Source organism: Tursiops truncatus, chromosome 4, assembly GCF_011762595.2.
Source record: "Tursiops truncatus isolate mTurTru1 chromosome 4, mTurTru1.mat.Y, whole genome shotgun sequence".
In the NCBI taxonomy this organism is placed as follows: Eukaryota; Metazoa; Chordata; class Mammalia; order Artiodactyla; family Delphinidae; genus Tursiops; species Tursiops truncatus.
In genome coordinates this window covers 13,639,825-13,666,256 of record NC_047037.1, presented here as the reverse complement: position 1 = coordinate 13,666,256, position 26,432 = coordinate 13,639,825, and the positions used below count along the sequence as shown (strand labels likewise).

The following is a 26,432-nucleotide window of genomic DNA, read 5'->3' as shown; positions in this document are numbered from 1 at the left end:
TTTCTTACTGCAAAAGCAACACATGTTCATCTAATACAAATTGGAAAATAATGATAAGCAAATAAAACAAAATTAAACACACTCATAATCCCTCCACCCAGATATAACTGCTGTAAAGGCCTTTTAGACTTTCTTTGTCTATACAGATTTTTAAAAATCGTAATATACACTTTCTTTCACTTTATAAACATCTGGTCAACAGCATTCCACGCCAATACATTGGCCTTTACTACATCATTTTTTATGTCTGCTTACTAAGGTGAAATAATTTTATTTGTTTTTAAACCACATTTGTTTACTCAGATGTCAGAAACCCACAGATAAGGAAACATCTGAAGAGCCCAGGTGTGTCTATGTGGAGAGGTTGAGTAATTCAACGTGCAAAATATAAAACCAATTTTAACCAGTTTGACAGTGGTGCGTCTGTTTCCTATGGCCCGTCTACCCATGAGTCTACCGCCAACTTCAAAGAAAAGTCAGCACAGAGGGGGTCCAGAGGATAAGGTGCAAAACGAGAATCAAACCCATGATAAGAGATTAAAGGAAGGTTGATCAAGGCCCCAGCATAAAAGTGCTAGCCCATGACTTGCCTTGGCCCATGGCCCCAAAATATTCATCAGAGCAGAGCTCTCTTTGAAGTGATTGGAAGCGCCTGTGCTCAGATGAGCTCTCTGCTCAAAGTGGCATAGAAGGGGTTGGCAGAGCTGCCTCTCCCTCTCTTGTCTTCACATCCCTCACAAATTGCTTGAATGCTGCTTCTTTGGTTTGTTGTCCAGATGTAAGTAGTGTAACTGGGTATCAAGTGAGCAATTCAACCTAAGAGGGAAAGGATCAACTTTTTCCATTATGGGAGATGTGGGAAGTAGGGCTGCAAGAACGTGGCAGTGGACTTGCGCTCATGAGCATGGAACTGCAGCCACTGCTCGTCCTTTTCAGGCAAGGCAGGTGGTACTTCCAGAGAGGCAGTGAGACTTGTTCATTCCTCTCCCTGTTCGTTCTACTTGCTCGTTACTTGTTTGCTGCTCTCCCAAATAGGAGTTTTTGGCTCTTTGTGGTGTTAGGACATAAACCATCCATTTCCTCAGAGAAGAGAGGAAAATAGAAGTGCTCCCAAAATGGCAGTTGCCTTTACAACATTCAGCTTACATTTTTAAAAGTATGTTAAAAGACAAGAGTTATATAAAATTGCTAAAAATGTGTGCTTAGAATGTCTTTAGGTAGCAGTTCTTTCAGGCTCCAATTTTCTGGTTTTTCACTCTACACGATAATCTTCTGTTCTTTAGGGTCTTTATTTTTACTTCCCCTGTCATCTAATCTTCATTTCCTTCAAAGTGCAAGGGATTTGCATTTTCTCTCTACCTTTTTAAGGTCAATTTCTTACTCTTTACTTGAGGTTTCAAGTTAGAAATTTTACTGACAAGTCTTTACTGAGCACAACGTTAGGCCCTGAGAGAAAACTGGAAAATGTATCTCCTCCTTTACTGGAACCACAGTCCCGGTGAAGAGACAATGGATTTTCCAACAAAAAAATGAATGTGATGTCAGCCGATATGGGCTTTGTAAGGACGATCCTTCATGAAGAAGGAGAATTTGAACTGGGCCTTGAATATACCTGAATTATGGTCAAAGTTACAGAAGCAGAGAACTGTAAGGTGTTTCATAGCAGAAAATGAATACATTCATTAAATTGGGGCAGATGGCTCATGTTAGAAAGTAGTGAAAGAAGCTTCACTAGGTATAGTGAAGTAGAATAGTTCAGAACTATAGTTCATAGTTAGAATGTGCTGTGACTCTGGATTTTATTATGAATGCAAGAGGATTATACTGAAAACTTGGAAGTGGAAAATAGCGTACTGAAATGACAGGACAATGTGAATCTGACTGACACACAGGATGAATGGGGTGGGGAGAGACCCGGGGCCATAGTTTGGTTGAAAGGGCATGAATAGAGCCTGAGAGAGGAGGGCCCAAGAAAGAATAGAAACTGGGACCTGGAAGGATGGATGGACTCTGGAGGCTGTGAAATGAGAGCTGGTCTGACCTGCAGGAGCTGGGGAGGGGGGCGTGTAGGAGGAGGGAAGAAGAGGCTCACTGATGATTCAGTAATGTCATCACACATAAACTTAACTGCATGACTTTTACTGAAGTGCTAGGTGATGGGATTACAAAGAGGTTAAGTTCATCAACAGAATGGTTAGGAAGACACAGTAGGTATTCACCTGAGAAATTCAAAGTAGCCTCATCTAAAGCCTCTTTAAGACTGAGTGAGGCAGTGAGCTCTCAGGAGTTCAGAGAAAGAAGTTTTCCCTAAAGTTTGGAGTCATGGGAGCTTCAGGAAGAGATGGGACATAAGATGAACCTTGAATAGTGGGTAGAATTTGGAAAGAATGGGAGGAGGAGTTAAAAGGGTGGGGTGAGGGGGAGAGAAACAAAGGCATGAGGTAGAGAAGCACAGGAGTGTTTGTGGCACGTGGAGTTATAGCCCATCTGGCTGGAGCAGAGTTTGTATGAAAACTCAGAGAGGAAAAAAAAAGAGAAGGTAGAGACTTTTGATTAGCCAAGTTAAAGAGTTTGTAATTTAACCTGGGCAACGTCAAGCCACTGACATTTTTGAGCAAGGGAGTGGCCAGAGCAAAAGGGTATTTGGTGAAGTTTAATCTGTGAACGATGCTCGACATATGTATAAAAGTAGGGAGACAATACTAGCAAGAGGAGTAGTTAGATGAGTTCTGGTCAAAAGGGATGAAGATGTAAAACTGATCATCTAAAGAGTATAGAAAAGAGGCAAAAGAGTTACTGATAAGCCCAAGGGAGAGCAAGAAATACAGAATTTTACTCGAGATTTCAAACACCGAAGGCTGTGATAACGATTGTGCTGTAGACCAAAGTATGAACGTCCAGAGAGGACTGGTTTGGAGGCAGCCCAGAGAGTTTAGTCTTAAAGAGATGGAACCTGAGATGACAGCCAGGCAAACGTGTCCAGAAGCGGGGGCTCGAGGCTCAGCTGAAAGACAGATTTACCATTCCAAGTTGGAAAATTCCACAGAGCTCAGCAATTCTTAAAAGTGTTTAATTAACTTATTTATTCAGAAAGTGAAGTATTTTCAGGAGCTCACTTGAGAATTTATACTCTCTTGATGCAGATGAATTCTCAATTGCTCTTTTGTTTTCCTTGCGAAACAGTTCCACTTGTATGAGAAAGAACGAGGGGAGGGCAGTGGAAGGGTTTCCTCACTATTCCAGGTGTCGAAGTTGTGGGCATTGAGCCTCCTGTGCGTAATATTCTTCTCTTCAGTGGTAATACTTTATGAAGATTTTATACATCTTTCTGTCAATTGCCACACCCACCACAGTCAGTGTTTTGCACACTGTAAATACTCAGTGTTGGTTGATTTGCACTTTCGTCATAAATCTCAAAGATAAAATAGTGGACATAAGAAAAACTAACAAGCTTACAGCTAATCTTATAATGACAGACTCTACATAGACAAATGCAGAGCGGATATCAAATTTGAATTGCAAAAATTTTGTAAGCGAAGTACAAGAAGCAATCACTGTAGCTTCAGATCTTTACTAAAACGATAAAATCCATTAACAATCCCACATGCCTTGGAGCCAGCCTCCTAGACATTCAAAGGTCACAGCACCTTGAAGAGCGGAGTCAGCAGCCCAAGTTATCAGAGTGAAGAGTGACTCCAGGCCCAGGACGGCTAAGGCAGACCTTTATTCTTTTTTTTTTTTTTTTTTGCGGTACGCGGGCCTCTCTCTGTTGTGGTCTCTCCCGTTGCGGAGCACAGGCTCTGGACGCGCAGGCTCAGCGGCCATGGCTCACGGGCCCAGCCGCTCCGCGGCATGTGGGATCTTCCCGGACCGGGGCACGAACCCGTGTCCCCTGCATCGGCAGGCAGACTCTCAACCACTGAGCCACCAGGGAAGCCCTGCATTCATTTTTTCATCTGACATAGGAACTAGCAAGAAGCTCAGTTATTTAAAGGAGGGGGTGAGATATAGGATAGGAGGACCCAGACCTCTCAAGAATAAAACCAACCAACTACAGTAAAGGAAGGAGGACTATACACAGATAATATTCGTCATTCTACCTGAATCCACGGTTACACAAGTAAAAAGAGGAGCATCAGTCTGGTTGACTAGATCATAAAGAAGCAATGTGTCTCTTTTTTCCCCTTCCAAACTTACAAAAATGCACCCTTCATTTTATCTTATCCTTTCTCTGGTCTTTCAGCCGCTCGACTGATCCAGAACATGGATGCCACTGCTGAGCCTTGTACAGACTTTTTCAAATACGCCTGCGGAGGCTGGTTGAAACGCAACGTCATTCCTGAGACCAGCTCCCGTTACAGTAACTTTGACATTCTAAGGGATGAATTAGAAGTCATTTTGAAAGGTTAGTGGAGTTTGTGTCTATGCATCAAAGATTTCTCTCTTAATATATCCATTTCTTAAGATACAGCTCTTAGCGATTACAGGGAGTATCGCAAAAGACTAAAGTCGATAATCCCTCCAAGGTTTGTGGACCACCGCTGAGTCACTCTGAGGGTGGTAGACGCTGAAATGGGTATGTTGGTATCTCTTAGCATTCCTGCTTTCATTTGTAGGTACACACGATAAAGCTCTATTATCCCTGGAGATGGGACCTTTATGCCATTTTACAGAAGAAATTAAATTATTGCCAGTAAACACCACCTGCATGTTCTTTCTACCCTGGCCCTGTGTTGAGGTCACTGTGAGATGTTACTGAGATTTGCCTTCCCAGAGTAGGTATATCTGTTCTAACCCAGTTAAGACACTCTCCCTGGGAAGTTGAGAAAGCAGTGTCTAGTCCTTTGCTATCCTCCGTTCTCTGTTCTCCTCTTTTAGAAGTTACTTTGTAAAAAAAAAAAAAAAAAAAAAATTCGCTATTTTCTAATATCCAAACAAGAAGAACAGTACATTCATTTCATCTGGAGCATGGACAGTACTATCACACAAAGACAGTTATTTTCAAACCATCAAGAAGACTATCACATTAAATTCCAAATTCCTCTGTAGTATTTGTTTTCTTTTTAATGTCCATTTCCAAAAAGTAACTTCTCTATGGAACATCACTGTTCACACACACACACACACACACACACACACACACACACACAAAAAGCTAAGCTGGGTGACGAAACTAACTCTCAGTTCTGCACCAGGAATAATGATCTGGTGTAAGGGGTTTGGTTTTTCCTATAGGGTTTTGGAATGGGAGATGTGTGAACATATGTACAAAAGTTTTTTTTTTACCAACCCTGCATTGAAAATGTTAATTGCAGCTGCAAATAAGCAATTATACTGATGTGTTTTATCAATACCCTATTTCAGATGTCCTTCAGGAACCCAAAACTGAAGACATAGTAGCAGTGCAGAAAGCAAAAACACTGTATAGATCTTGTATAAATGAATGTAAGTGCTCTGTATTTTATTTCATTAGGAGTGTGCCAAAATATGCATAGTCTTCATAATATATTTATATTCATTATTTTCAAAAGCTGCTATTGATAGCAGAGGCGGAGTTCCTCTACTCAGACTGTTACCAGATATATATGATTGGCCAGTAGTGACAGAAAACTGGAACCAAACATATGGTAAGGCAATTTTCCTTCTTTTAAAAAAGAATTATTTCCATATAAAATCTGTTATTATTACAGTATCATATTAATGCACTAAAGCATCTAATGATATACTTCACCTTTCATTGCTTTAGGCTCTTCTTGGACAGCTGAGAAATCTATTGCACAGCTGAATTCTAAATATGGGAAAAAAGTCATTATTAATTTCTTTGTTGGCACTGATGATAAAAACTCTATGAACCATGTAATTCATGTAAGTTTGTGTGGCCAACAGCCAAAGTTACTTTAAATTGCAGTAAAACTTCCACACACATTGTTGTTATTGATATTTAGAAATAATGCATATTCTCATTTGAATTGCATGAGCAAGGTGGTAATAAGTTCAAGGACAGATGCCTGGATTCCCAATTTTGAAAGTGTTTTCTTGATGCTGTGGTTTAGACATTCAACTCTCCTTCCTGCTACCTTTGTTTTAGATACCTCTCCCTTTATAAAAACAAATGATAAGAAAGGAAAGACTCCAGGTCTCTCCTGTTTAGAAAAAGCACCTGATTTCTCTGTATGTTCATGAAAGGAGCATGGTCTGGTTTACATAAGTAATACAGGTCAGAAATTAGAAATTCCTAATTGATTCCAAAAAGATCATAGAAATGGGATTTTTAACACAATTTTGGTTCTTGCTAAAGGATGTCTGTACTTTTTTCTCAATTAAGGTAAACAGAATCCCATTCTTTTTAAGTGGCTTTATTTGATTTTTTTAAAGTGTAAGCCACTCATTTAGGTTTACCTAGGACAAGATTTACTTAACTGAGTATGTTCGGAATAGAGTGAAACATCTAGGGACTTTTGTTTAGTCTCCTGTAAAAGAAACTAACCAAAAGTTGCAGGTCACAGAAGCATAATTATGTCACTGTTGCATAAATCTTTATAGTCATTTTTATTAAAATCATGAAAGAGACTGAACCCAACTCTTGCCTACAGTGGACCCCTTTCTCTCTTCCTACGTTCTCTCCTTTGGCTCTCAAGTGCCAGTATCCTGCATGATCGCCATGAGGGGGTTTCCTAAGGAGGGTCAGGAGGTTGAAGAAGGGGCAGGGCTCTTCCCGTGGGGATGCCTTTTGGCTCTTTCCTTACTAGTCCTCTGGGTTCTGTTTCTTTTGTATTGGCCTGGCCCTTTACAGCTGCTAGGATTCTCACTCTCACCCATAAATGCTCTAGTTTACCTCATCCATCTTACCGTGCGGCGCGTAAGAGGGACTCTGACAAAGCCGCGAGTATGTCCACAAGTTTTTGCTAGGTATCCAAGGTGTCCAGAAGTTTCTGCTAGGTATCCAAGGTGGACTGGACACACTAGAACCGAGATGAGTTACCTCTTTCACACACTCAGCTGGCAGCTGGGTCTGCTGGCGTCCTGAGCAGGACAGCTTTGGAGAGAACTGAGGAGGAATCTCCTCTATCCCCTTAGGGTAGAGGATCTCAAAATAATCAAGATTTCTGCTAGCTTAGAATTTCTTGACTTACCATAGAGGTTTTCCACCTTTTTTTTTTTTTTTTTTCTGTCCCAATTAAGGGTGGGGGTAGAAGAGAATGTCCCTCAGGGAGCATATTAGAATCTCAGGAAGCCAAAATGTCCTGTAAAAGTGTAATGCTCCCTAGTCCTAGATTCTAACATGTATTTGTTCACCTCCCCCTTTGTTATGCATTAAAAATCCTTCCCCGTGTGTGGTTTTTTTTTGTTCAAGATTTCTTTGGTTTTTCTCAAATATCTGCAGCACAGACTTCCAGATTATCTAGCTACCCATCAGTTTAACACTTGGAAGCAGTAGCGTGGAAACCATTTCCTATGTATTCACTCAGTGTCTGCTTGTTACCCTTATAAAGAACAAGAATGCTAGGATCTTTTTTGTTTTTTTAACATCTTTATTGGAGTATAATTGCTTTACACTGGTGTGTTAGTTTCTGCTTTATAACAAAGTGAATCAGCTATACATATACAAATATCCCCATATCCCCTCCCTCTTGCGTCTCCCTCCCTCCTACCCTCCCTATCCCACCCCTCCAGGCGGTCACAAAGCACCGAGCCGATCTCCCTGTGTTATGCGGCTGCTTCCCACTAGCTATCTATTCTACATTTGCTAGAACACTAGGATCTTGCTCATACATAGATAGGCGTGCTTGTAATTTGTCCAACTGTTCTATATCAACTGAATATTTTCTTCTTCGCATATTTTTGTATAGATTGACCAGCCTCGACTTGGCCTGCCTTCCAGAGACTACTATGAATGCACTGGAATATATAAAGAGGTAAAAACAAAAACAGAAATCCAACAAAATAAAATGAAACTACAGAATTTAAACTTAACGCTCTATGTCCTTCACTCAGGCAGATACTGAAAATCACACATAATAGTGAGCTTCCTTTGACTGAATGAATATTCTAAACTAAGAAACAAAGAAACTTGAAATTCCTTGTTCGTGTCTTGACCTTAGTACTTAAGTCACGTGACCCATTTTGAAAAGTCAATTTTAAATGTTTTATTTTCTCTATAAATTTGATCATTTAAAAAATGAACAGGTTAATCATGGTCTAGGTCAGTGCCAGTGAGGACCAGGGAATGGTCCAGTATCAGACACATCATACTCTGCAGCACTTTTCTAGAACCTTGTGATTTGACTTTCAGAGGACTACCCAGATAGGGGCACTGGGTTCAGACAAACCTTTGCAGTCACCTTCTGATTCTAACATTCATCATACCGCACAGAACTGCTTCGCTTTGCCTCACAGCCTTGCCTCCCTCAAGCTGGTGTTGATGTGCTTTTGCTTCTTGATATAAAGGAACCATAGATGATAAACTTAGCAGTGTAATATATTATTAGGTATTTGGGGAAGGTGTTGGTTCCATAAATGTTTTCCTCATTATTTTGTAGCTCAGAAGTAAGTTAAGTTTACCTTTGATTATTCTGATGGGTCACGATGGTGGTGTGGCTGAAATTACTTCTTAATTAAAATTATTAGCTTTATATGTTTATACCGAGTGTGCATTTTGCCTCATTATTAAATTCAAAATAGCATGGAATAAGTTCATTGTAAAGTATCTTTTTGAGTAGCTACACAGCATTGAAATGAAGAAAAAGATGTATTGTAAAAGTCCACAGTTAATAACACAGTCAAATGGGTATGGGACATTTGAGTTCATTACAGGTATTGTGTGGCTTGCAGCTATTGGCTTTATGAGCTGTCTAGCTGCTTCCTATTGCAGAGTTGAGGGTGAGTGAAGAATTTTGGCTCATTATACTACATTTTCATTGTCATCAACTAGGATGTTTTTCAAATTTAGGATTTTGTCCTAAAAACATAGCAAATTTGTCCAATCCTAAAAAGATGTATTTTTTTTTTTGTATTTTAACATTCCTGATATCAAAGTATACCCACCAGTTAGTGTATACATTTAATGTGGTAAAGTTTCTTTTTTGTTTTTTTTCTTTTGGAAAGGATCCTGTTGTTAAGATGATGGTGTATTTGTGCATTTTATGTTCAACGCTATCTCATAATCGAGAAAAGGTCATAATCTAGAGCTGTCTTTCATAGGCTTGGGTCATATGGAAGCATTTTGTTTAACCTGTGGCTGTTTTTTTTTTTTTTAATTTTAGATTAGATTATATTTTGAGAAATGCATATTGTATTCCTCTGGTTATTTTAAACTTAAATACCTCAGTTCCTTTTTGTTTTCTGTACTTTCCTTCCTAAAGAGAGAACAGGCCTTAAGGCAATAGAAACTCAAAGGTATTTATTCTTGTAGTTTTTACATGGCAGAATGGTATGTTTTCTTACTAATTAAGGTTACTCATGCACAGACTTTAAGAGCTAAGTGGGACATCAGAGAATTTAGTTCAACCCCTCATTTTACAAATGAGAAAACAGAGACCCAAATAAGTAAAATGATTTGCTTAAGTCATGGATTAGAAGATCTATGTGTCAGGAACATTAATTGTAAGCAATGGAAACCTACTCTAACTTAAATTCTGTAAAAAAAAAATGTTTTCTGTTTGTCACACCTAAATGTAAAGTTCTAGGGATGAATCAGGCATGGTTGGTTCCAGGGGTTCAACTGAACCATGTTATCTCTTTTCCTGTTCTCAAGGTGCTACTTTCTTCTGTGTTGGAGTCCTTCTCTAGCAGGCTTTCTCCATTGTAGCATCAGAGATGATCCCTGGCAGCCTTACAATCCAGAAAAAAGAAATTCTATCTCTCTTATTCCTATCAGTTTCTGAGGAAAGGGCTCTGATTGTTCCTGCTTGAGCTACCTGCCCTTCTCTTGACCAATCACTGTGTCCCGGGAACTGGGCTCTCTGATTGGGTAGTTGGTACTGCCAACCCATCTCTACAGCTCAGGAAGGGAGACCCCTTGATCAATAGTTCCACCAAGAGGAAAGAGAATAGAGGGTTCTGTTATGAGCAGATGAGGAGAAATATCTACTATAGCCCTCCTCATCATGATCCTGTCTCCTGGTTCCCAATCTATTTTTCCTTCTAGATGGTGCTATTTCTATAGAAAAACCTGGAGAGCAAATCTCATTGAAAATTATGAATTAAGCCGGCTCATGTGGATGACACAAGGTGCCAAACAAGACTACATAAACACTCTTTTTCCAGGAGTTTATAATGTAAATTTAATAACACAGTGTTCCTACCAAATGTAAAATAGCTAGCTAGTGGGAAGCAGCCGCATAGCACAGGGAGATCAGCTCGGTGCTGTGTGACCGCCTAGGGGGGTGGGATAGGGAGGGTGGGAGGGAGACGCAAGAGGGAGGAGATACGGGGATGTATGTATATGCATAGCTGATTCACTTTGTTATATAGCAGAAACTAACACACCATTGTAAAGCAACTATACTCCAATAAAGACGTTACAAAAAAAAAATAACACAGTGTTCTATAGGCCAAATATTAGGCAGAAGGCCACATAGCCATCTATATAAATACTGAACAAATCCATACATTTATTTTAAAAATTGGGATTTATCTGTGTGGCACCTTGTTGTATAAAGTGTCCTTTCCCAGGAAATAAATAGAACTTCCTAAATGTCGTGGCAGACGAAACTGTTCTCAAAATGGGTTCATCAAGGAGCCACTCGTGCTGGATGTCTCTTGTTAAAGAGATAGAACCTTATTTCTGAGGTATTCTGATTATCTGAAGAGATCACTTAATGACACATTGCTACCTCAAAGGACAGAAGTAGTGAGATTTGAAACAATCCTATCCCATACAAGAGTATACATTTCCATGCTAGGAAAACAATATGAAAGATACATATTGCCCATAAAAAATAATCATCCCATTCATGGAGTTTTAAAATGGAACCAACCAATTACTTCAGGTGAGAAAGCTCTCGCTTATTGATTCACTGAAAGGAATGACAACCTTAATTTTCTTGAAAAATCACCACCTCCAGAAGAGTCTCTGAACTCTATGGGGATGAATTGGAATTTGTTCTTAAAGTTTCCCTTTCTCTACCTCTTTAGCTTTTCAAGGCTGATTGCTGCCTTGTCCTTCTTCATAAGGAATCTGCAGGTTAGGTACCCAAAATATTTGAGCATAATTGGATCACAGATATGTTTATGTTCTGTGTCTGTCTGAAAAGGTAAAATTAGCCAGGGTAGTGGTTTCTGAACCTAAGGACCACTTTGTGTGTGCCAATGACAGTGCTCTGTGTAGCCACACCTTCATGTTTACGTTCTTCAAGATTCATTTTACTTATTTATACATTAACAAAACATTATTTGAACAGAGCATCTCAGGGCTAAAAGAAAAGTGAGAAAACCACTGATCTAGCAAGTGAGAGCCCTAGGAGGTAACAAAGGAGTTGGAGATTAGAAGCTATATAGTATAATGCTATGGGGCCTGGCAGGGGTGGAGGAGGCCAGAGTCATGAAGAAATTTACAGTGCTTAGAAAAATTTGATGTTCATTAAAAAAAAAAAGGGAAACATTTCAGGGATGAAGATAGAGGACTTGGAATATGGCCAGAATGGTTAGAAGCCAAAAAAGAGGTGATCCGGGGCCTCTTTCAAACACAGTCCAGGGAAATTCTCTAAGCTGTACCTGCTCTGGAAAGAGCATAAGCTGAGTTTTGCAGTCCTTTAGATGAGCAGGTATTGGAACTGAGGGTAAACCTAGAGAGGATTTTGTTTGCCCACTTACCCAAAATACAAGCTCAGAGAAACTGCTCCGGACTTGGACTGCGATTAGAAATCTGATGACATAGGAGGTGAGGGAAACTTACTCAATATACTTACAATTTAACTTTATTTTTATTGAGCTTCTACTATGTGACAGATGCTTTTCTAGGCAGTAAGGATACCAAGGAAACAAGGCAGAAATGGTCCTTATTCACATGGAACTCATGTTCTAATCGGAGGAGATAGATGATAAAGAAACAAGTAAATAAATTAAAGAAACAAGATAAATGGAGATAGTGTTATAAAAGAAATAAAACTGGATGATATGATACAAGATGAATGACTGGGGGTAGGGGTCGGTGGATAATTTAGATGTGATTTGATTTGGTTTTTAAAAAGATTGCTGTGACTGCTGCTTGGTTGACTTGGTAAAACGGATCCTGCAAAGGAAGCGGCTGACCTCATTTTGTACTTTCTGGGCACCAGGTGACTAATAGTCAGGAGGTTTCACCCAGTCCACAAAACCTAAAGGAGCTTTTGAACTTGAGACTTCCTGGATATGACAAAACAAATTTTTTAGATCAACTGAACTCAGTTTGTACAAAGAACTACATGCACTTTCCCAAACATATGCAACAAACCTTAGAAGTTACACAATAAGTTCTCTCATATGAATCTGCAGGCTCTCTCATTAATAACTTGATGAAAGCCCCCACCAGTCCCCATGCTGGTCCGTAGTGGATCCTCTTGTAACCTGTGTTTCTCCTACTCCAGAGCCCTGCTAGGATTGGGGGCTGTTTCTCACTTCCTGTCCCCAGGAATGGCTGCGGGATTCTCTGTGTCTGTGCCCTTCTTTGGGGAGTAAGCCTCTGTGTTCTGGCAGCTGCATGATCCCTGACATGCTGCTTCAAGTGGGAAAAAATCCCAAGCCTTCTGAGAGGAAATATCTCTCTCCTGCTGGGGGCCCCTGTGTGTTCCCTCAGGAAACTTTTCTGTGTAACACTATTAAATAACACCACCGGCATCAGTGGCTAGGAATAAGACAGTTCTGTGACTTTTCGGTCACTGCATGCTCCACATTATGTCTTGGAAAGGGAAGGGCAGAAAATTGGTAAGAGCTAGGTGTCCCGGAACAGAAACTTTCAAAGTGAAACCCCTGGTCCATAGCTGTTGGCACACCAAGGTACAGAAATATTGGCCAACCTGTCCAGAGAGCTCTCTGTTCCTCCCTGGCACTTGCTGTTACTTATTAACAAAGATACCAAGTATGAAGGACAATAGTGGAATGGCATCACTCTCTTGCTCTTTGGCAACTCTAACAAATATCAGCTTTCTTCTAAGCAGGAGAAGTCCAACTTCTGAACAGAGCCAATATATAAATATTATTGCCTGGTCCTGCAATATGAACATAGTCCTAATTAGAGTAACAGTTCATGGTGTTGGGTACCGGTAAATATCATCTCACCAATAGTGTGTAATTTAAAAGTTCACAAAACTGCAATTAGGGATTTTACCCAACCATTTAAAACCAATTAGCGTCTTTGAACCTGCTATTATAAGCATTAGAATTTGCAGTGTTTTATTTTTAAAGGAAGGACTACATAGACATTTAGGTTTTGGGGGTTTTTTCATTTGTTTTTGTTTTTGTTTTGTCACATAAAGGATTCACTGTATCAAAGCTTCAACTAGGCTACCTTACGACTGTCGAAAAAGGTAGCTAGCTGCCTCTGACCCTTATCGTAATAACTAGTTGCTCTCTTAGTGACAGAAAAGAAAAATTGACATCTGATTTAAAAAATATCCTGGCCAATGTACTTTTTAAATGTTAAAATATGTGTTGATTACTTTTTCGCCAAATTATGACAATTGCTATTATTTGGCATTTTAAAAATCTAGAAGTATCTCAAGGAAGAAAATCAATACCTTAAGGTAGAATCATATCTTGTAGAAAGGGTTTAACAGCAGCAGTAAGCCTGGGTTCTGACAGCTACTAGATAAATTTGGAAGCCAGGAAAGATAATCAAGATACTAAGACATGTTTTAATCAGTCACATTGTAATAGGTTGCCAGGTAGTGGAGCTCATTAAAGGAAGTAGTGTATTCCATGTAAGTGTATTAAATATTCAAGCATCTCAGAAGTTCATGGTATAATATGCTTCCAGTTTTCTGGGAAACTTTACCAGCTCAGAAGACTAGAAGCATTTTCCAAAGTTCTTCTGCTTGCCAAATTCTATGGTCTTTAAATAGATCTGTAAGGATAAAGATACTGGAGTTAAAACCAGTTTGCAGAGTCAACGAAATGGAGGAGAACACTCTTATTATTGTTTTCTCACCTCATTAATGAAAAAGCATCCCATAGAGTAAAAAAAAAAACTCAGTAGATTGATACTGGAAAATTTTAATTACCATTTCCTTCATAGTCAGTAGTAATTCCCTGCTGAATGCAGATGAATTTATATGATTTGAAATGCAGTTAATTCAAAGCACTGCATGCTTGTACTTTGGAATAGTTGGTCCCATGAGGTATGAACTCAGACATATTTGTTTTCTTCAAAGTGAAACAAGAATTCTGATTACTTTTTAATAGGAAAAGAATGGAGTTGGCAAGAATATACATAAAAACATCCTTTTATCCCTGTTACCTTAGTGATTTGGTTTTTAATACAGACACATGGCTGAAAAATAGTTTGTTCTATTGAGTAGCAGATCCATGGATAGAGATGCCAGCGAGACAGGCTCACAGTCGCTGGGTATCCTTGAAAGAGAGAGCCCTCTCCCTGGGAAATTGTTTACTTAGCATTTAGTAAAGGTCATGGGATGCCAGTATCTAAAGGTGTCTTCTTGAATTTCAAATTAATAATGACTTTGTACATTTTACTTAGGTTCTTGCTTGATAAAATATTTTCATTTTCCCTATAAGTTTTATGTTTGATTCTCTTAATGAGTCACTGTGAATTTAGATGTGCCTTTGCACTCACAGTGACTAGAAGGGTGCCCCTTTCACTGATAATCAACTAGTAGGGTTGTAAAAGCCCCTTGAAAGTGTGGAATTGTTAAGCACTCTACAGCTTTCCTTCATATTTACCCTGTGTGGACAAGTCTTTGAAGCATAGGACTACCCATCGATCCCAAACTTGTGTGGTATGGCTTTCCTAATTCGGTCATCTGCGTGTCACCAAACTGGTGCTGGGACTTGAATGTGGTGGGATCATAATTTATTTTAACTGCTCATAGAAAATAATAGCTAAATAGCAATGTTATGAAAGTGGTATTAAATTTCCTGGGTTCAGTGCCACTCTGAACTTGAATAAGGTATTTATATATTCTATAAAAGGTCAATAATAAAACTAGTTTATAGCTTATCTTCATAAAGTTAAAATGTGTGTGAAGATAAAATGGAAAGAATTTGAGTTCTCAGAAGAAAGCTGATATTCAAATCTATGGTATCTTAGAAATTTCACAGTAATGACAGCCAGCTTTGGAATTAACTAAAACCCACAGATTTGTGTTGGAGGAGCTCACGAGAATGCATTCTCATTAAAAAAAAAAAAAAATACTGCTTGGCCAGAGAAGACAAATAAAAGATGTCCTGATAATGTAATATGTTTGTGGCCATCTCTTCATGGATAGTTGAAAAATATATATATATGTGTGTGTGCAGAGAAAACCTGTTAAAAGGAAATTTGGCAAAAGAATTTATTATTTAAGGAAAAAATACTAGGTTATTGCTTACCAAATGTTTTACATCTGCATTCTTATTAAAGCAATTTGTTTGATTAAAAGTTGAAAGTTATAAAATCTCCGTAACCAAATGGTTATAAGTTACTTAATACTTTCAGAGTGATCCTTTATTGTTCTGCTATAATTCAAAGACACATTGACTTTCTGAGAATCTGTACAGGTCATTTCTTTTAGGATTCAGGAATGAATGGAAAATAAGTTTTAAGTTAAAGCACCATGATGAATATTTAGAAGATTCTTCAGCAATGTACTGTCATTTATTTCTTGCAGGCTTGTACAGCATATGTGGATTTTATGATTTCTGTGGCCAAATTGATTCGTCAGGAAAGGGGACTGCCTGTCGATGAAAAAGAGATTTCTTTGGAAATGAATAAAGTTATGGAATTGGAAAAAGAAATTGCCAATGTAAAACACATTTTCTCTGATACACTGAACAATGTCAACCACTTTTTATTTCTTTCTCTTCTCTATCGTATTTTAAGGGTAAAATGTACATCTCCTTAACCGAGTGATAAAAATGCATAGCTCGGGAATGGATCATTGACTTCAAGAGGACCTTTAAAACTGGAATTTTACAGTAAACCAGGTTCCAGACATCCAGGAGACATACTTAATTTGACAAATATTAAACTAGATCTACTTAATGACCTATTATAAGTGGATTACATCAATATCCTAACCATTTACAGTCAAACTGTTGTTGAGATGCCCTTGAGATTCAGGACACACTTGATTGCTAGCTATTCAGCAAAGCTGTTTTAGTTTTGATATGTACAGTTTTACTTTATTTTATTGTAAAGTTTAAGGTGACCACAGAAATTGTCTCTATCCCTTTGCTAAGAAGTATTTAGCCTCTGAACGTGGCCACACTACAGTACGATATCACTGAGTTCAAACTGTCAGGCTGCTTATTAGCTCAGGGGAGATCCAAGAGGAGGAGTTTATCAGCAAAGCCCAAGGGGTGTGTTCCTGAGTTTCCCCTAGTTCCAGGTCAATCCTTAGAGTCTGAGTTGGCACATTCTTGTCTGAAGTTCCTCTGACGGGGTCTGCAGTCTCAAGCGAGTGAGCTCTGTAAACAGCATCCGGGTTATTGATTGAACTCACGGTCAGTTTCAGTCTAGGATCCACAGAGCTCTCTGACATTGCAAACAGCAACCTGCACTCCTAAATCCCCGTCTGCTTGTCACTTTATCATCAGAATCTCGAAGACTGAAGATCTTGCAGGGAAATTTTGGCTTTCCTGGGGCTACATGAAACCAAAAGTGTAGAATCAGAACCAGACTTTGCTTGGAGCTGCAGCTGGATGAATGGCAGTTTGATGGGTTACATGTGGTTCTGTGTTGGAAACAGAATTTTTAGAGGAGAACAGTTTATTACCCTGGGTTTTTACCTCTGGCACCTTCCAAGACCGTGTTCTCCTTTGATCAGCCTCAGCTTCTGTAATAGTTGTATCTTACCTCAGAATTCTTTGTGTCTACATTTTCTCTCCCCTCTGACACTCTGAGATTGTAGTGGGGTCTCAGTCCTCCCTGAATCACCTATGTGTCTCTAACAGTGTCCAGCACGTTATTGCGTGCAGATGTTACAAACATAATTTTTAAATGAATAAATAAGTGACCTAAAGGGGAAATTGGAGCCATTGTCACTTGAGAAATAATTCCCATTTTTACATTTTGTTTCTTTTCGCTTAAAATTGCTTTTACTCCTTTCAACCACTAGTTGAGCAGTTGTTATTGAAATTTTCTTTTTTGATTCAATGAAAAAAGTAATACTGGATGCTGTTGATAACACTGAACTCGTTAGGCCAGATGAGCGGACAGTCACAAAAGTAGATGCTAGAACTCTCCAGATAATTTGCCACCTACCTGCGTTATGTACTAGGAATTTTCTCAGTCTTACTTGCTTTAAATTCTTGTAGAAATCATTGTGCTTTTTTCTACTCTTTTTCCCGTCTGAATTTTAACTGGGACATTGAATGGTGGTAGGTGAGAGAAAGAGTATTTGAGAGAGAAACTGGAAATGACTATATTCCAGAAAGTCATTATCATATGAAATAGCCACAGACACAACTGAGCTGCCCATTTGGCCATAGAAGGAAAGAGGCCTGTAAATATTGCTGATGTGGTTTGGCAGTTATGAAAATATAAAAAGATTTTTGAAAAATTTTATACTTGACACTGCAGCCAAATCTTGATAATTGTTACTGAATATACTTAAAATCTCTTATATTTCTCTCTTCTTCTTGATAAGACAAAATAAATTATAACACAAATACAGAATAGAACTTAAATATAATTTTGTTGTACCTATGCTATATTTCTTTTTCCCTTGTATATAGTTATATTTTTCTAAAGAGTTCTTGACCTAAAATAATGATAAGAAATTAAATCCATAGGCTACAACTAAATCTGAAGATCGAAATGATCCAATGCTTCTTTATAACAAAATGACATTAGCCCAGATCCAAAATAACTTTTCACTAGAGATCAGTGGGAAGGTAAGTAGCAGTTTTATGTACTCTCTTATTGTGCCATTTTCTAAAATTATAATATTAAAATGCAGTTTGTTAAAATTTAATGATTTTTTAATTTATTGAAATAAATTGAACATCAAAATGAATTTAGACGACATCAACCATTTGACTTCATGAAAAGACTTGAAAAAAAACTATTTGACATAATTATATTTAATTAGTGTGAATTTCAAAGGTAAAAGTCCTTTCAAGGCAGCTATGTAATAATATTAGAAATTATCATAGAAAAGGGTTTGGAAACGTTAAAAGCAAAAATCCTTCTGAAGGACCATTATATAGCCATTGGACTTGGACAGTCAAATAATATAAGTACCAGATTTCTTTTTAACTCTGAAAAAGGATAATTTATTCATAGAACTTGCCATGTTCTCATCAAGGCCATCTATGGAGGTGTTCAGAGCAATAATGGAGAAATAGAACATAAGAAACAGAAAAATCTATAGGTTCCATTTATAAACATCAATTGACATCTTTTTGCTTAGTTGTAATTCCTTAGCTAGTATTTGATAATCTCTTTTAAGGCTATGAATGTATTCTGTGTATTAGTTGATGCACACAATCAGGTAATGAAGCAACATTCATGGAAAAATCTACAAACCACCACATTCAGTGATGGAATTCTCTTTGTCACTAATTGCTGAAAACAAGGACTTTTTAAAGGCATAGCCTACTGAGTTAGGAATTTCTTACATAGAGCTTTTTAATATAATAAGTTTTTAATAAATATGTTTTGAAATAATGGGCCAAACTGCCGAAGGAAATCAAGAAAAGTATGTAGCATCTCACACTTAGTAAGTGATCAGTGTATTTATATACTTCTAGGCATATATATATAAAATTACAGAGCATAAGATATTGGTAATCTTAAACATTCTCAAACATTGAAATGTGGCATTTCAGCAAGATCTGCATAATCTCCACTTCTGCTGTTTTTTCTTATATCCATTGGTGGTTGGATAACCACAATTCCCATTTAAAGAATAATAGATAAGACTCCATCTTCTGGCAACTCCAAATCCAGCTTCTGACGTGTGAGAACTGCATGCCTGTAGACCTGATATTGATGGCTTAAAGTACATTTTGTTCATCTTCATTGGACCATCTGTGTTGTATCTATACATTTACTATACCTCTGCTAGGACAACAGTGTGCTTTCATTTACAACACCAGCTCCACTGAGATGTATTACTGTGTTTAAATTGATTATTTATTAATATCCACCTTTAAGAGGTAAACATTTTATACCCATTTAAATTTTTGCATAAACCTAGGAAACTTTATCTTTACAGCTAAATTTCTTTTTCTTTTTCTTTCATATTGGTTAGACCAAGAATTTGACACTGAGCCTAATTTCTAGCATATGTTCACTACACTTAGAAGCTTTGCTTTTGCTCTTAAATGGTTGGTTTAATTCTTTTATTTAAATAATTATGCTACAGAACTAATTTTTATTCAAAAACTGATTGAAGCAATTAGAGAAAAATCCCGAACAGATATCAAGCTGACTATTGTGATAATTATATAGTGATGCAACTGACACTGTAACCATGTCTGACCCTGTAACCATAACTGAGTCTTGGACCCAAGAAGAGAAATCCATAATTACTCAATGTCTTGTGCCTGCTTTTTTCCAGCCATTCAGCTGGTCAAATTTCACAAATGAAATCATGTCAACTGTGAATATTAATATTCCAAATGAGGAAGCTGTGGTTGTTTATGCTCCAGAATATTTAACCAAACTTAAGCTCATTCTTACCAAATATTCTGCCAGGTGGGTATGTCAGAGTGCCCGTGTTCCCAAAGTTTACATTTAATATCACGCTTTAGAAGCTTTGCAGCCTCATCTTTTCTGTTGCTGGGTGGTGGGTTTTTTTATGCAGAGATCTTCAAAATTTAATGTCCTGGCGGTTCATAATGGATCTTGTAAGCAGCCTCAGCCGAACCTACAAGGAGTCCAGAAATGCTTTCCGCAAGGTGAAGAAAAAATCTCTCTTTTCTTAAGACTTAAAGCATAAAGCGATCCATGGTTATGAAGGCTTGCCATGTACATTACTAGAAGTGGTAAACTTTGCCAAGAGACAAAATGCCAAATGCTGGGTACGTTGCCTGTACTTAAGCCATGTTGCCTAGGAAAGCCAGTTTCCAGGTGCTCTGTGGTCCTATGATTGTCTTCTCTGGCACCGTGATTGAATTGCCCGGGAAGGGCATGTATTGGTTATTTGAGCAGTTCGTGGAAGAATACTAGCTTGGTTTTTTGTTGTGTTCAAAGTAATTTCAGGGGTATCTATCTCAATTAATTTGATTTTTCTGGTGCTTATAACATACTAGACATTCAGACAGTTGGACTACATTGATGTGGACAATCCCCTGAGAATATACCTACCTGGAGATAGCCTTAAGACCTTTTACTAGACTGTACCTGCATTATTTAAAGAATCATCATTTTCGTCCTATTGTGAGGGGAGAGGGCAGGAGGGATTGAGGAAGGAGAAATTCTCACAAATGTATTGGTTGGTGTCACGGAAAGGAAATAACTCCCTGATTGATTGAAATTTTTAGCTTTTACCCTTTAAAAGAAAATGTAGACATATTTTTTAAATTAGAGAATGTAAAAATGGTGTTTTGCTAAATTTCCCTTCCGTAAGTTAATCCCTTTATTGGTTCTTAAATTTGTACACATGCAGTTCTTCTAAGTACTGGAACTTCAGCAAAAACTTTAGAAAAGAGGAATGTGTTTTCTTGTATACCAGATCTCTCCCCTGTTACATTTATTGAATATTACTTCACATTTATGTTTATACAGTGGCAACAGTGTTATTTTGTTTGTTTGGTGGAGAGGGTTGTTGTTTCTAACCCTGTCTAGAAAGATATTAACTTGCAATAGCCAACAGTTTTTCTAGGACGTGCTACTGAAAGTATACCTTATTTCCAGATCATAGTAAGTAATAATTCAATTGGATTACATTTTATCCTATGCAAGGACATCCTGACATGTGAGGAGAAGCAATGAATATTGCAAGAATTTAGGAGACATAAAGAACAGAGTCCTGTGAAATTTGTGCTCTTACCACGCTTCGGCCATGTACTCCTGGTCAAATGCCATTTCCTTTTTCTCTCCCATAGGCTCTTTATGGCACAACATCAGAAACAGCGACTTGGAGACGTTGTGCAAACTATGTCAATGGGAATATGGAAAATGCTGTGGGAAGGCTCTATGTGGAAGCGGCATTTCCTGGAGAGAGTAAACATGTGGTAATGTTTTCTGCACAATACTCTATCAGCGTGTGTTTGCAATGATGGGCAATTACAATAGTCCATCATTTGGTTAAAATTTTATTAATTGGCAGAGAACTTCTGAATCACAATTTGCTATTATTTCCCAATAAATCTTATTCTCCCTCCCCCATGGGTCTGGTTATGTTTCTGATCCTAATATTGTTTAACCCAAAACCAATTGTCTGTTTTCCAGAAGCAATGTATTCACAATACCCAGTCACGTGTTCTAATGATATAGTCATTTGTAATCTCTTCTGTTATCAAAATTGACTAAGAATTAGTATTTTCTTAAAAACCAGAAAGTAAACCAGGGTTTATTTGAAGTGTAAGACATGTACTTTATTTTTTATTGTTACTGAAATGAAGACAAGGGAACTTAAAGACATGGTGAAAGAATCTATTGAAATGCTACCTCATGCTTAACTAAACTACTAATAGTAATGACAGTATTTTATGTTAGTTCGTCTTTCGTGATAATGGAAACCATACATTCTGAAGATGATTTTTATTAATGTATGCATTAAGACCTATTTAATCATCAGTGTTGATAGTAGCAGTGTTGCTTTAAAAATATAATTACCCACATATATCCATTTGTTTAGATCACCAGTTTATTAGTTTACATTTATTAACATATCATTGAATCATATAAAGACAGCTTATAGCTCTATTTTTTTTTAAATTTGTGTTAGAAAAAATTAATTCATGGCCTAAATTTGCCTTCTGTTCTTTTGGTTTAAGGTTGAGGATTTAATTGCACAGATCCGGGAAGTTTTTATTCAGACTTTAGATGACCTTACTTGGATGGATGCTGAAACGAAAAAGAGAGCTGAAGAAAAGGTAAAGAGCAAAAGGCAGGGCGAATTATCAAAGAAAAAGCTATAAGAAAAGATTAACTTTTAAGAAATTTGGGGAAAACATAGTATTCAAAGATTGCGTAAAATAAAAGCAAGCTCCTTCAAGCTGCAGTGTGTCCAGGAACACTTTTCAGGGATGAAGAATTTTTTTTCTATGACTTTCATCTTTTATTATCTCTTTGTAACTAGCTCCTACTTTCCATGTTTGGCTCAAAACTTTGAAAGAGCTCCAATTTTCCTCTTTTTTTTTTTTTAAAGGAAGTCTTCACAAAACAAGAGGAAAATCTTGTGTGAACAAGAAAGCATTAGAAGATATTATCAGTGGTTCATGTTTTTCCTCCTTTTATGAAAAATATTTAAAAGACCTCACCAATATCTAATAATATCCCCTAATCTTTAATGTAAATTTCTAGCTAAATTTTTTTTAAGCATGCACTACTTAGTTTTTTTTTTAAATGACCTAGGGAGAAAAATACTAAATTTCTATTCAAGCAAATGTAAGGTAGTGCATTGAGTACTATAAGGTGACCTACAGTTAGAGGGATGTTGAAGGAGCTTTTTATAACTATTCTTATTTACCCCCATTGTGCACCTTTTATTGGGACTCTTAGTATCTTGCATTAGAATAAAAGTGAGATGTCTAAGGAAATCTCAGGTTTAAATTTACTATGCCATTGTGTTGATAACTATATAAACCTAAAAGGAACATGTCCAGTGAAAACTGTATGTGTTTATGAGCAGTATTCACATGCAGCCTGATTATTCCTCTGTAGTTAGGGTAACAGGAAGAACAGACCGTTCTTCGAACTAACACAGAAAGAGTCCATAAATCTATTATAATAAGAGAATCAAGCTGTAGTCTAGTTCTCTTTCAGGATTAGATCACATGAAAGGATTATCTTTTTCAGCTATCACAGAGCCCTGAGTGGGTCAGGTCTAGAATTTGGCACCCCAGTATAGCTATCTTTCCATAATTCTGTAGGTCCTCAGAAGTTCAGGCTGGATTTGCTCCTTTCATGTTCTAGCTATCAAACATGGTACTATTTGATGGTAGCCAATCAAATTGTTCTAGGTAATCATTTCCCAAGGTGGTGTCATGAAACTCTGGACCTGCCAAGTAGCTCTGTGAAAGATTCCCATGGTCAAAAAGAGTTTAGGAAACATTTCCTGCAGGAAGGCTTCCCTGATCCCACCCTCGACTAGGTTCTATACCTGTAGGGTCTGATCTTATGGCACCATACATCACACTTGAGAGTTAAGATTCATTTTATTGCCTACCATTGACCTTTATAGTAAACTCTCCAGGGGTAGAAATTTTTGCCTAGCATTGTATCCTCAGCCTCTTACAAAGTACCTGGCTTGTTGTATACCCTTGAAGACAAATTGAATGAATAAATAGACAAATTAATTCATCCCATTGGGCACTTACAATTACTTAATTTTAAACTCTAAGTAGTCTTTCAATGAAGAAGCCTGCTTAACGTTTTTGTCACAGTATCTACCCCAAATATTTGACAATATATCCTTTTCATGTAGTACCTCTTATTTCTGTAGATTTTGTATCCCTTAGGACACCTTTTGGGGAAATACCTTCTAGCAAATAAAGTGCCATTGAGAGGGAGATGATTCGTTATGGGCTGATGGTATGGAAAGGAAATGGGCTTGGCCAAACTGCTTTAGTGACACATCTGTCTGATCCACTGGGGAAATCCTAGGCTTATGAAACAGATTTGTAACAAAACCACATCCGTTTGATGGTAAAACAAATAATTCAGAGATGCAAGCTTAATACCCCATGAAAATATTAAATTAGTTAAATTATTTAAGAGCAATGTGATATGATAAAATCAAAAGTCAGCTATCTTTGAGAAAAATGAGAGACATAAAAAATAGAAATAGGAATAGCAAATAGTAAACAAGTGGTACTGATGAAATAATTACAATAAGTAAGCAATTTTAAAATAATAAAAATAGAAATAGTAGTAAGGTAGTGGTAAATATGAGATGGTATAACAAGGAAAACGCTGTTTTCTACTTGTTTAACTAATGTCATTCATTTAACTGCGGGAAGTTAGGTACACTACCTCTGGAGACCAAAGGAGAACATAAAAACTCCAGGAACCAATATTTAGGAAGAATATTAGCATTAAACCTGTAAGCCCACATCTGTTTTCTCAGCCAAATCAGTGAAGTGGAAAGATAATTATAAGCTGCTAGAATGGAAGTTCTAAATATTACCCCTCCTGTAAAATTGAAGAAAAAAGCCTTTCAGAGAAAAAGTTCATAAAAGTACAATACATGTGGAACAGTGACTTGTCAGTTTTCAGTTTGGTTTTCTTGGGAAAGCTGTAGCCTATGAGAATAGGGTATTAGAAGCTAAATTTCAGAACTATTTTTTGTTTATTTTGAACTCCAGGAAAAAGCCAATGCAAAGATCTCTGTTTAAACGTTGTCAGATAGTCATCTTGTAAACAGTATGGCTCAGGTTATTCAACTGCTGTCAAGGGCAAATTATAATGTTTGCATTTGGAAGTTCATAATCATGCTCACATTCAATATTCTAATTTTCATAGGCCTTAGCAATTAAAGAAAGGATCGGCTATCCTGATGACATTATTTCAAATGACAACAAACTGAATAATGAATACCTTGAGGTAAGTCTTTATAAAGACTGCACTGATGATGCCTGGGGCTGGTGCCAATGTCATTTCTAGCTATGAGGGGGGCCAGAAATTATATGAAATGCCTACACCCAGAGGTCTTATTATATTGATACTAAGCCTTTAACACTGAAGCCAGAACTATGTTTGTTTTAGTTTTAACCTATTGTTTCATGGGCTGGTCTGTATTTGGTTTTGTTATTTTGCTTTCCATATATTCCATTTTAAGAGTAGTGATAAAAATCTGGTGTTTTTTAAAGAGCATTAAGACATAGACATTTAAATGATGAACAGGCAGTACTCAGGCTTCTTATCTCATTTTATACATGTCTGAAAGTCAAATCTTCAGCTTTCCTTCCACTTTCTAATTATTCCTCCACTGGGTAAACCAGGTCATGCCTTCTCTATTTGAAAGAAAATCTACTATTTGAGAATGGGGAACTATTTTATTCTCCTTTGGTAATGTAACAATGAAAAGAAAACAGAGTTGATTGAAGTCACTACAGTATTGATTTCAGACTCAGCTAAAGGTCCTGTCATTAACCTTGCAGTCACCACAACTACTTGAAACCCTGGTCACAAGGTGACCCTTGCCTAGATCTGGGGATGACAGTGATTCCTAATCTGTTGATTACTAGCATAACACGGGAGTTTGCAAGGCATAGTGTCCTCTTTTCTTTTTCCATTTGCAGAAAAGCTTGACTTTTTATAAAATGAGCTGGCTGTAGCATGTGAGTCCCCGGGGCCCTCGTGGCCGGAGTCTAATGGCTGAGCACACAGTCTCACCGCTGAATTGCTTGGGTTCAAATCTCAGCTACACCTCTCACTAGCTGGCTAAGAGCATAAGCTCAAAGTCAGACTCCTAGGGTTCAGATCTCAGCTCCATCACTCATTAACTTGGGCAAGTGACTTAATTGCGCTTCAGTCTCCTCAGCTTTAAAATGGTGGTAACAGCCCATTTTCATAAGATTATTATGGGGATTCAAAAATGTGATATATGAAGTTCTTATAACATAGTAGGTACTAAATATGAATGCTTTTATCTTGTCTGTCCTGTAAGGATTAATATCAATATAGAAAAGCTTGTTTGACATTTAGTTTCGTTTAATTACAAAAGAATAGACTGAAGTAGTGATTCAGCCAGCGCAGCAGTGATCTGTAATATAGAACTAAGCTCGTTGGAACTTAACTTTTCTTTGGCAAGTTTTGGTGTTCTCTGTTAACTTTATTAAGTGATAGAATGTAAGAAAATATCTCTTAATGTCATTTAGCAAAAACTTTGAAGATACCGGTTTTAATATTTTTCCCCAAATCTTTTAAATCACTATAGTTGAGCTACAGGGAAGATGAATACTTTGAGAACATAATCCAAAACTTGAAGTTCAGCCAAAATAAACAGCTAAAGAAGCTTCGAGAAAAGGTGGACAAGGATGAGTATGTATATTTCAGTTTTTTCTAAAAATATGTTCATTCAGAAGAGGGACCTTGTTGGATTAAGAGAAAGAACCTGGTTTAGAATAATGTTAAAAGGTGTCATGTTCTCTTTCTATCGAGTACTTCTAAGAGCATCTAA

At 37.5% G+C, this 26,432-nt stretch overlaps 1 protein-coding gene across 7 annotated transcripts in view; it reads left to right on the top strand.

Moving 5' to 3' along the window:
- MME (membrane metalloendopeptidase) overlaps positions 1 to 26,432 on the top strand; it is a 90,370-nt gene that overhangs the window by 28,023 nt on the left and 35,915 nt on the right. For all 7 annotated transcript variants that reach the window (XM_073803693.1, XM_033855296.2, XM_019934134.3 and 4 more), the window contains 13 exons: positions 4,244 to 4,405; positions 5,365 to 5,445; positions 5,532 to 5,627; positions 5,747 to 5,865; positions 7,851 to 7,916; positions 15,804 to 15,938; positions 17,929 to 18,030; positions 19,701 to 19,837; positions 19,947 to 20,040; positions 21,190 to 21,318; positions 22,084 to 22,182; positions 24,773 to 24,853; positions 26,190 to 26,293. In XM_073803693.1, the coding sequence (XP_073659794.1) occupies positions 4,244 to 4,405; positions 5,365 to 5,445; positions 5,532 to 5,627; positions 5,747 to 5,865; positions 7,851 to 7,916; positions 15,804 to 15,938; positions 17,929 to 18,030; positions 19,701 to 19,837; positions 19,947 to 20,040; positions 21,190 to 21,318; positions 22,084 to 22,182; positions 24,773 to 24,853; positions 26,190 to 26,293 (1,405 nt within the window). The remainder of the gene's footprint in view (positions 1 to 4,243; positions 4,406 to 5,364; positions 5,446 to 5,531; positions 5,628 to 5,746; positions 5,866 to 7,850; positions 7,917 to 15,803; positions 15,939 to 17,928; positions 18,031 to 19,700; positions 19,838 to 19,946; positions 20,041 to 21,189; positions 21,319 to 22,083; positions 22,183 to 24,772; positions 24,854 to 26,189; positions 26,294 to 26,432) is intronic.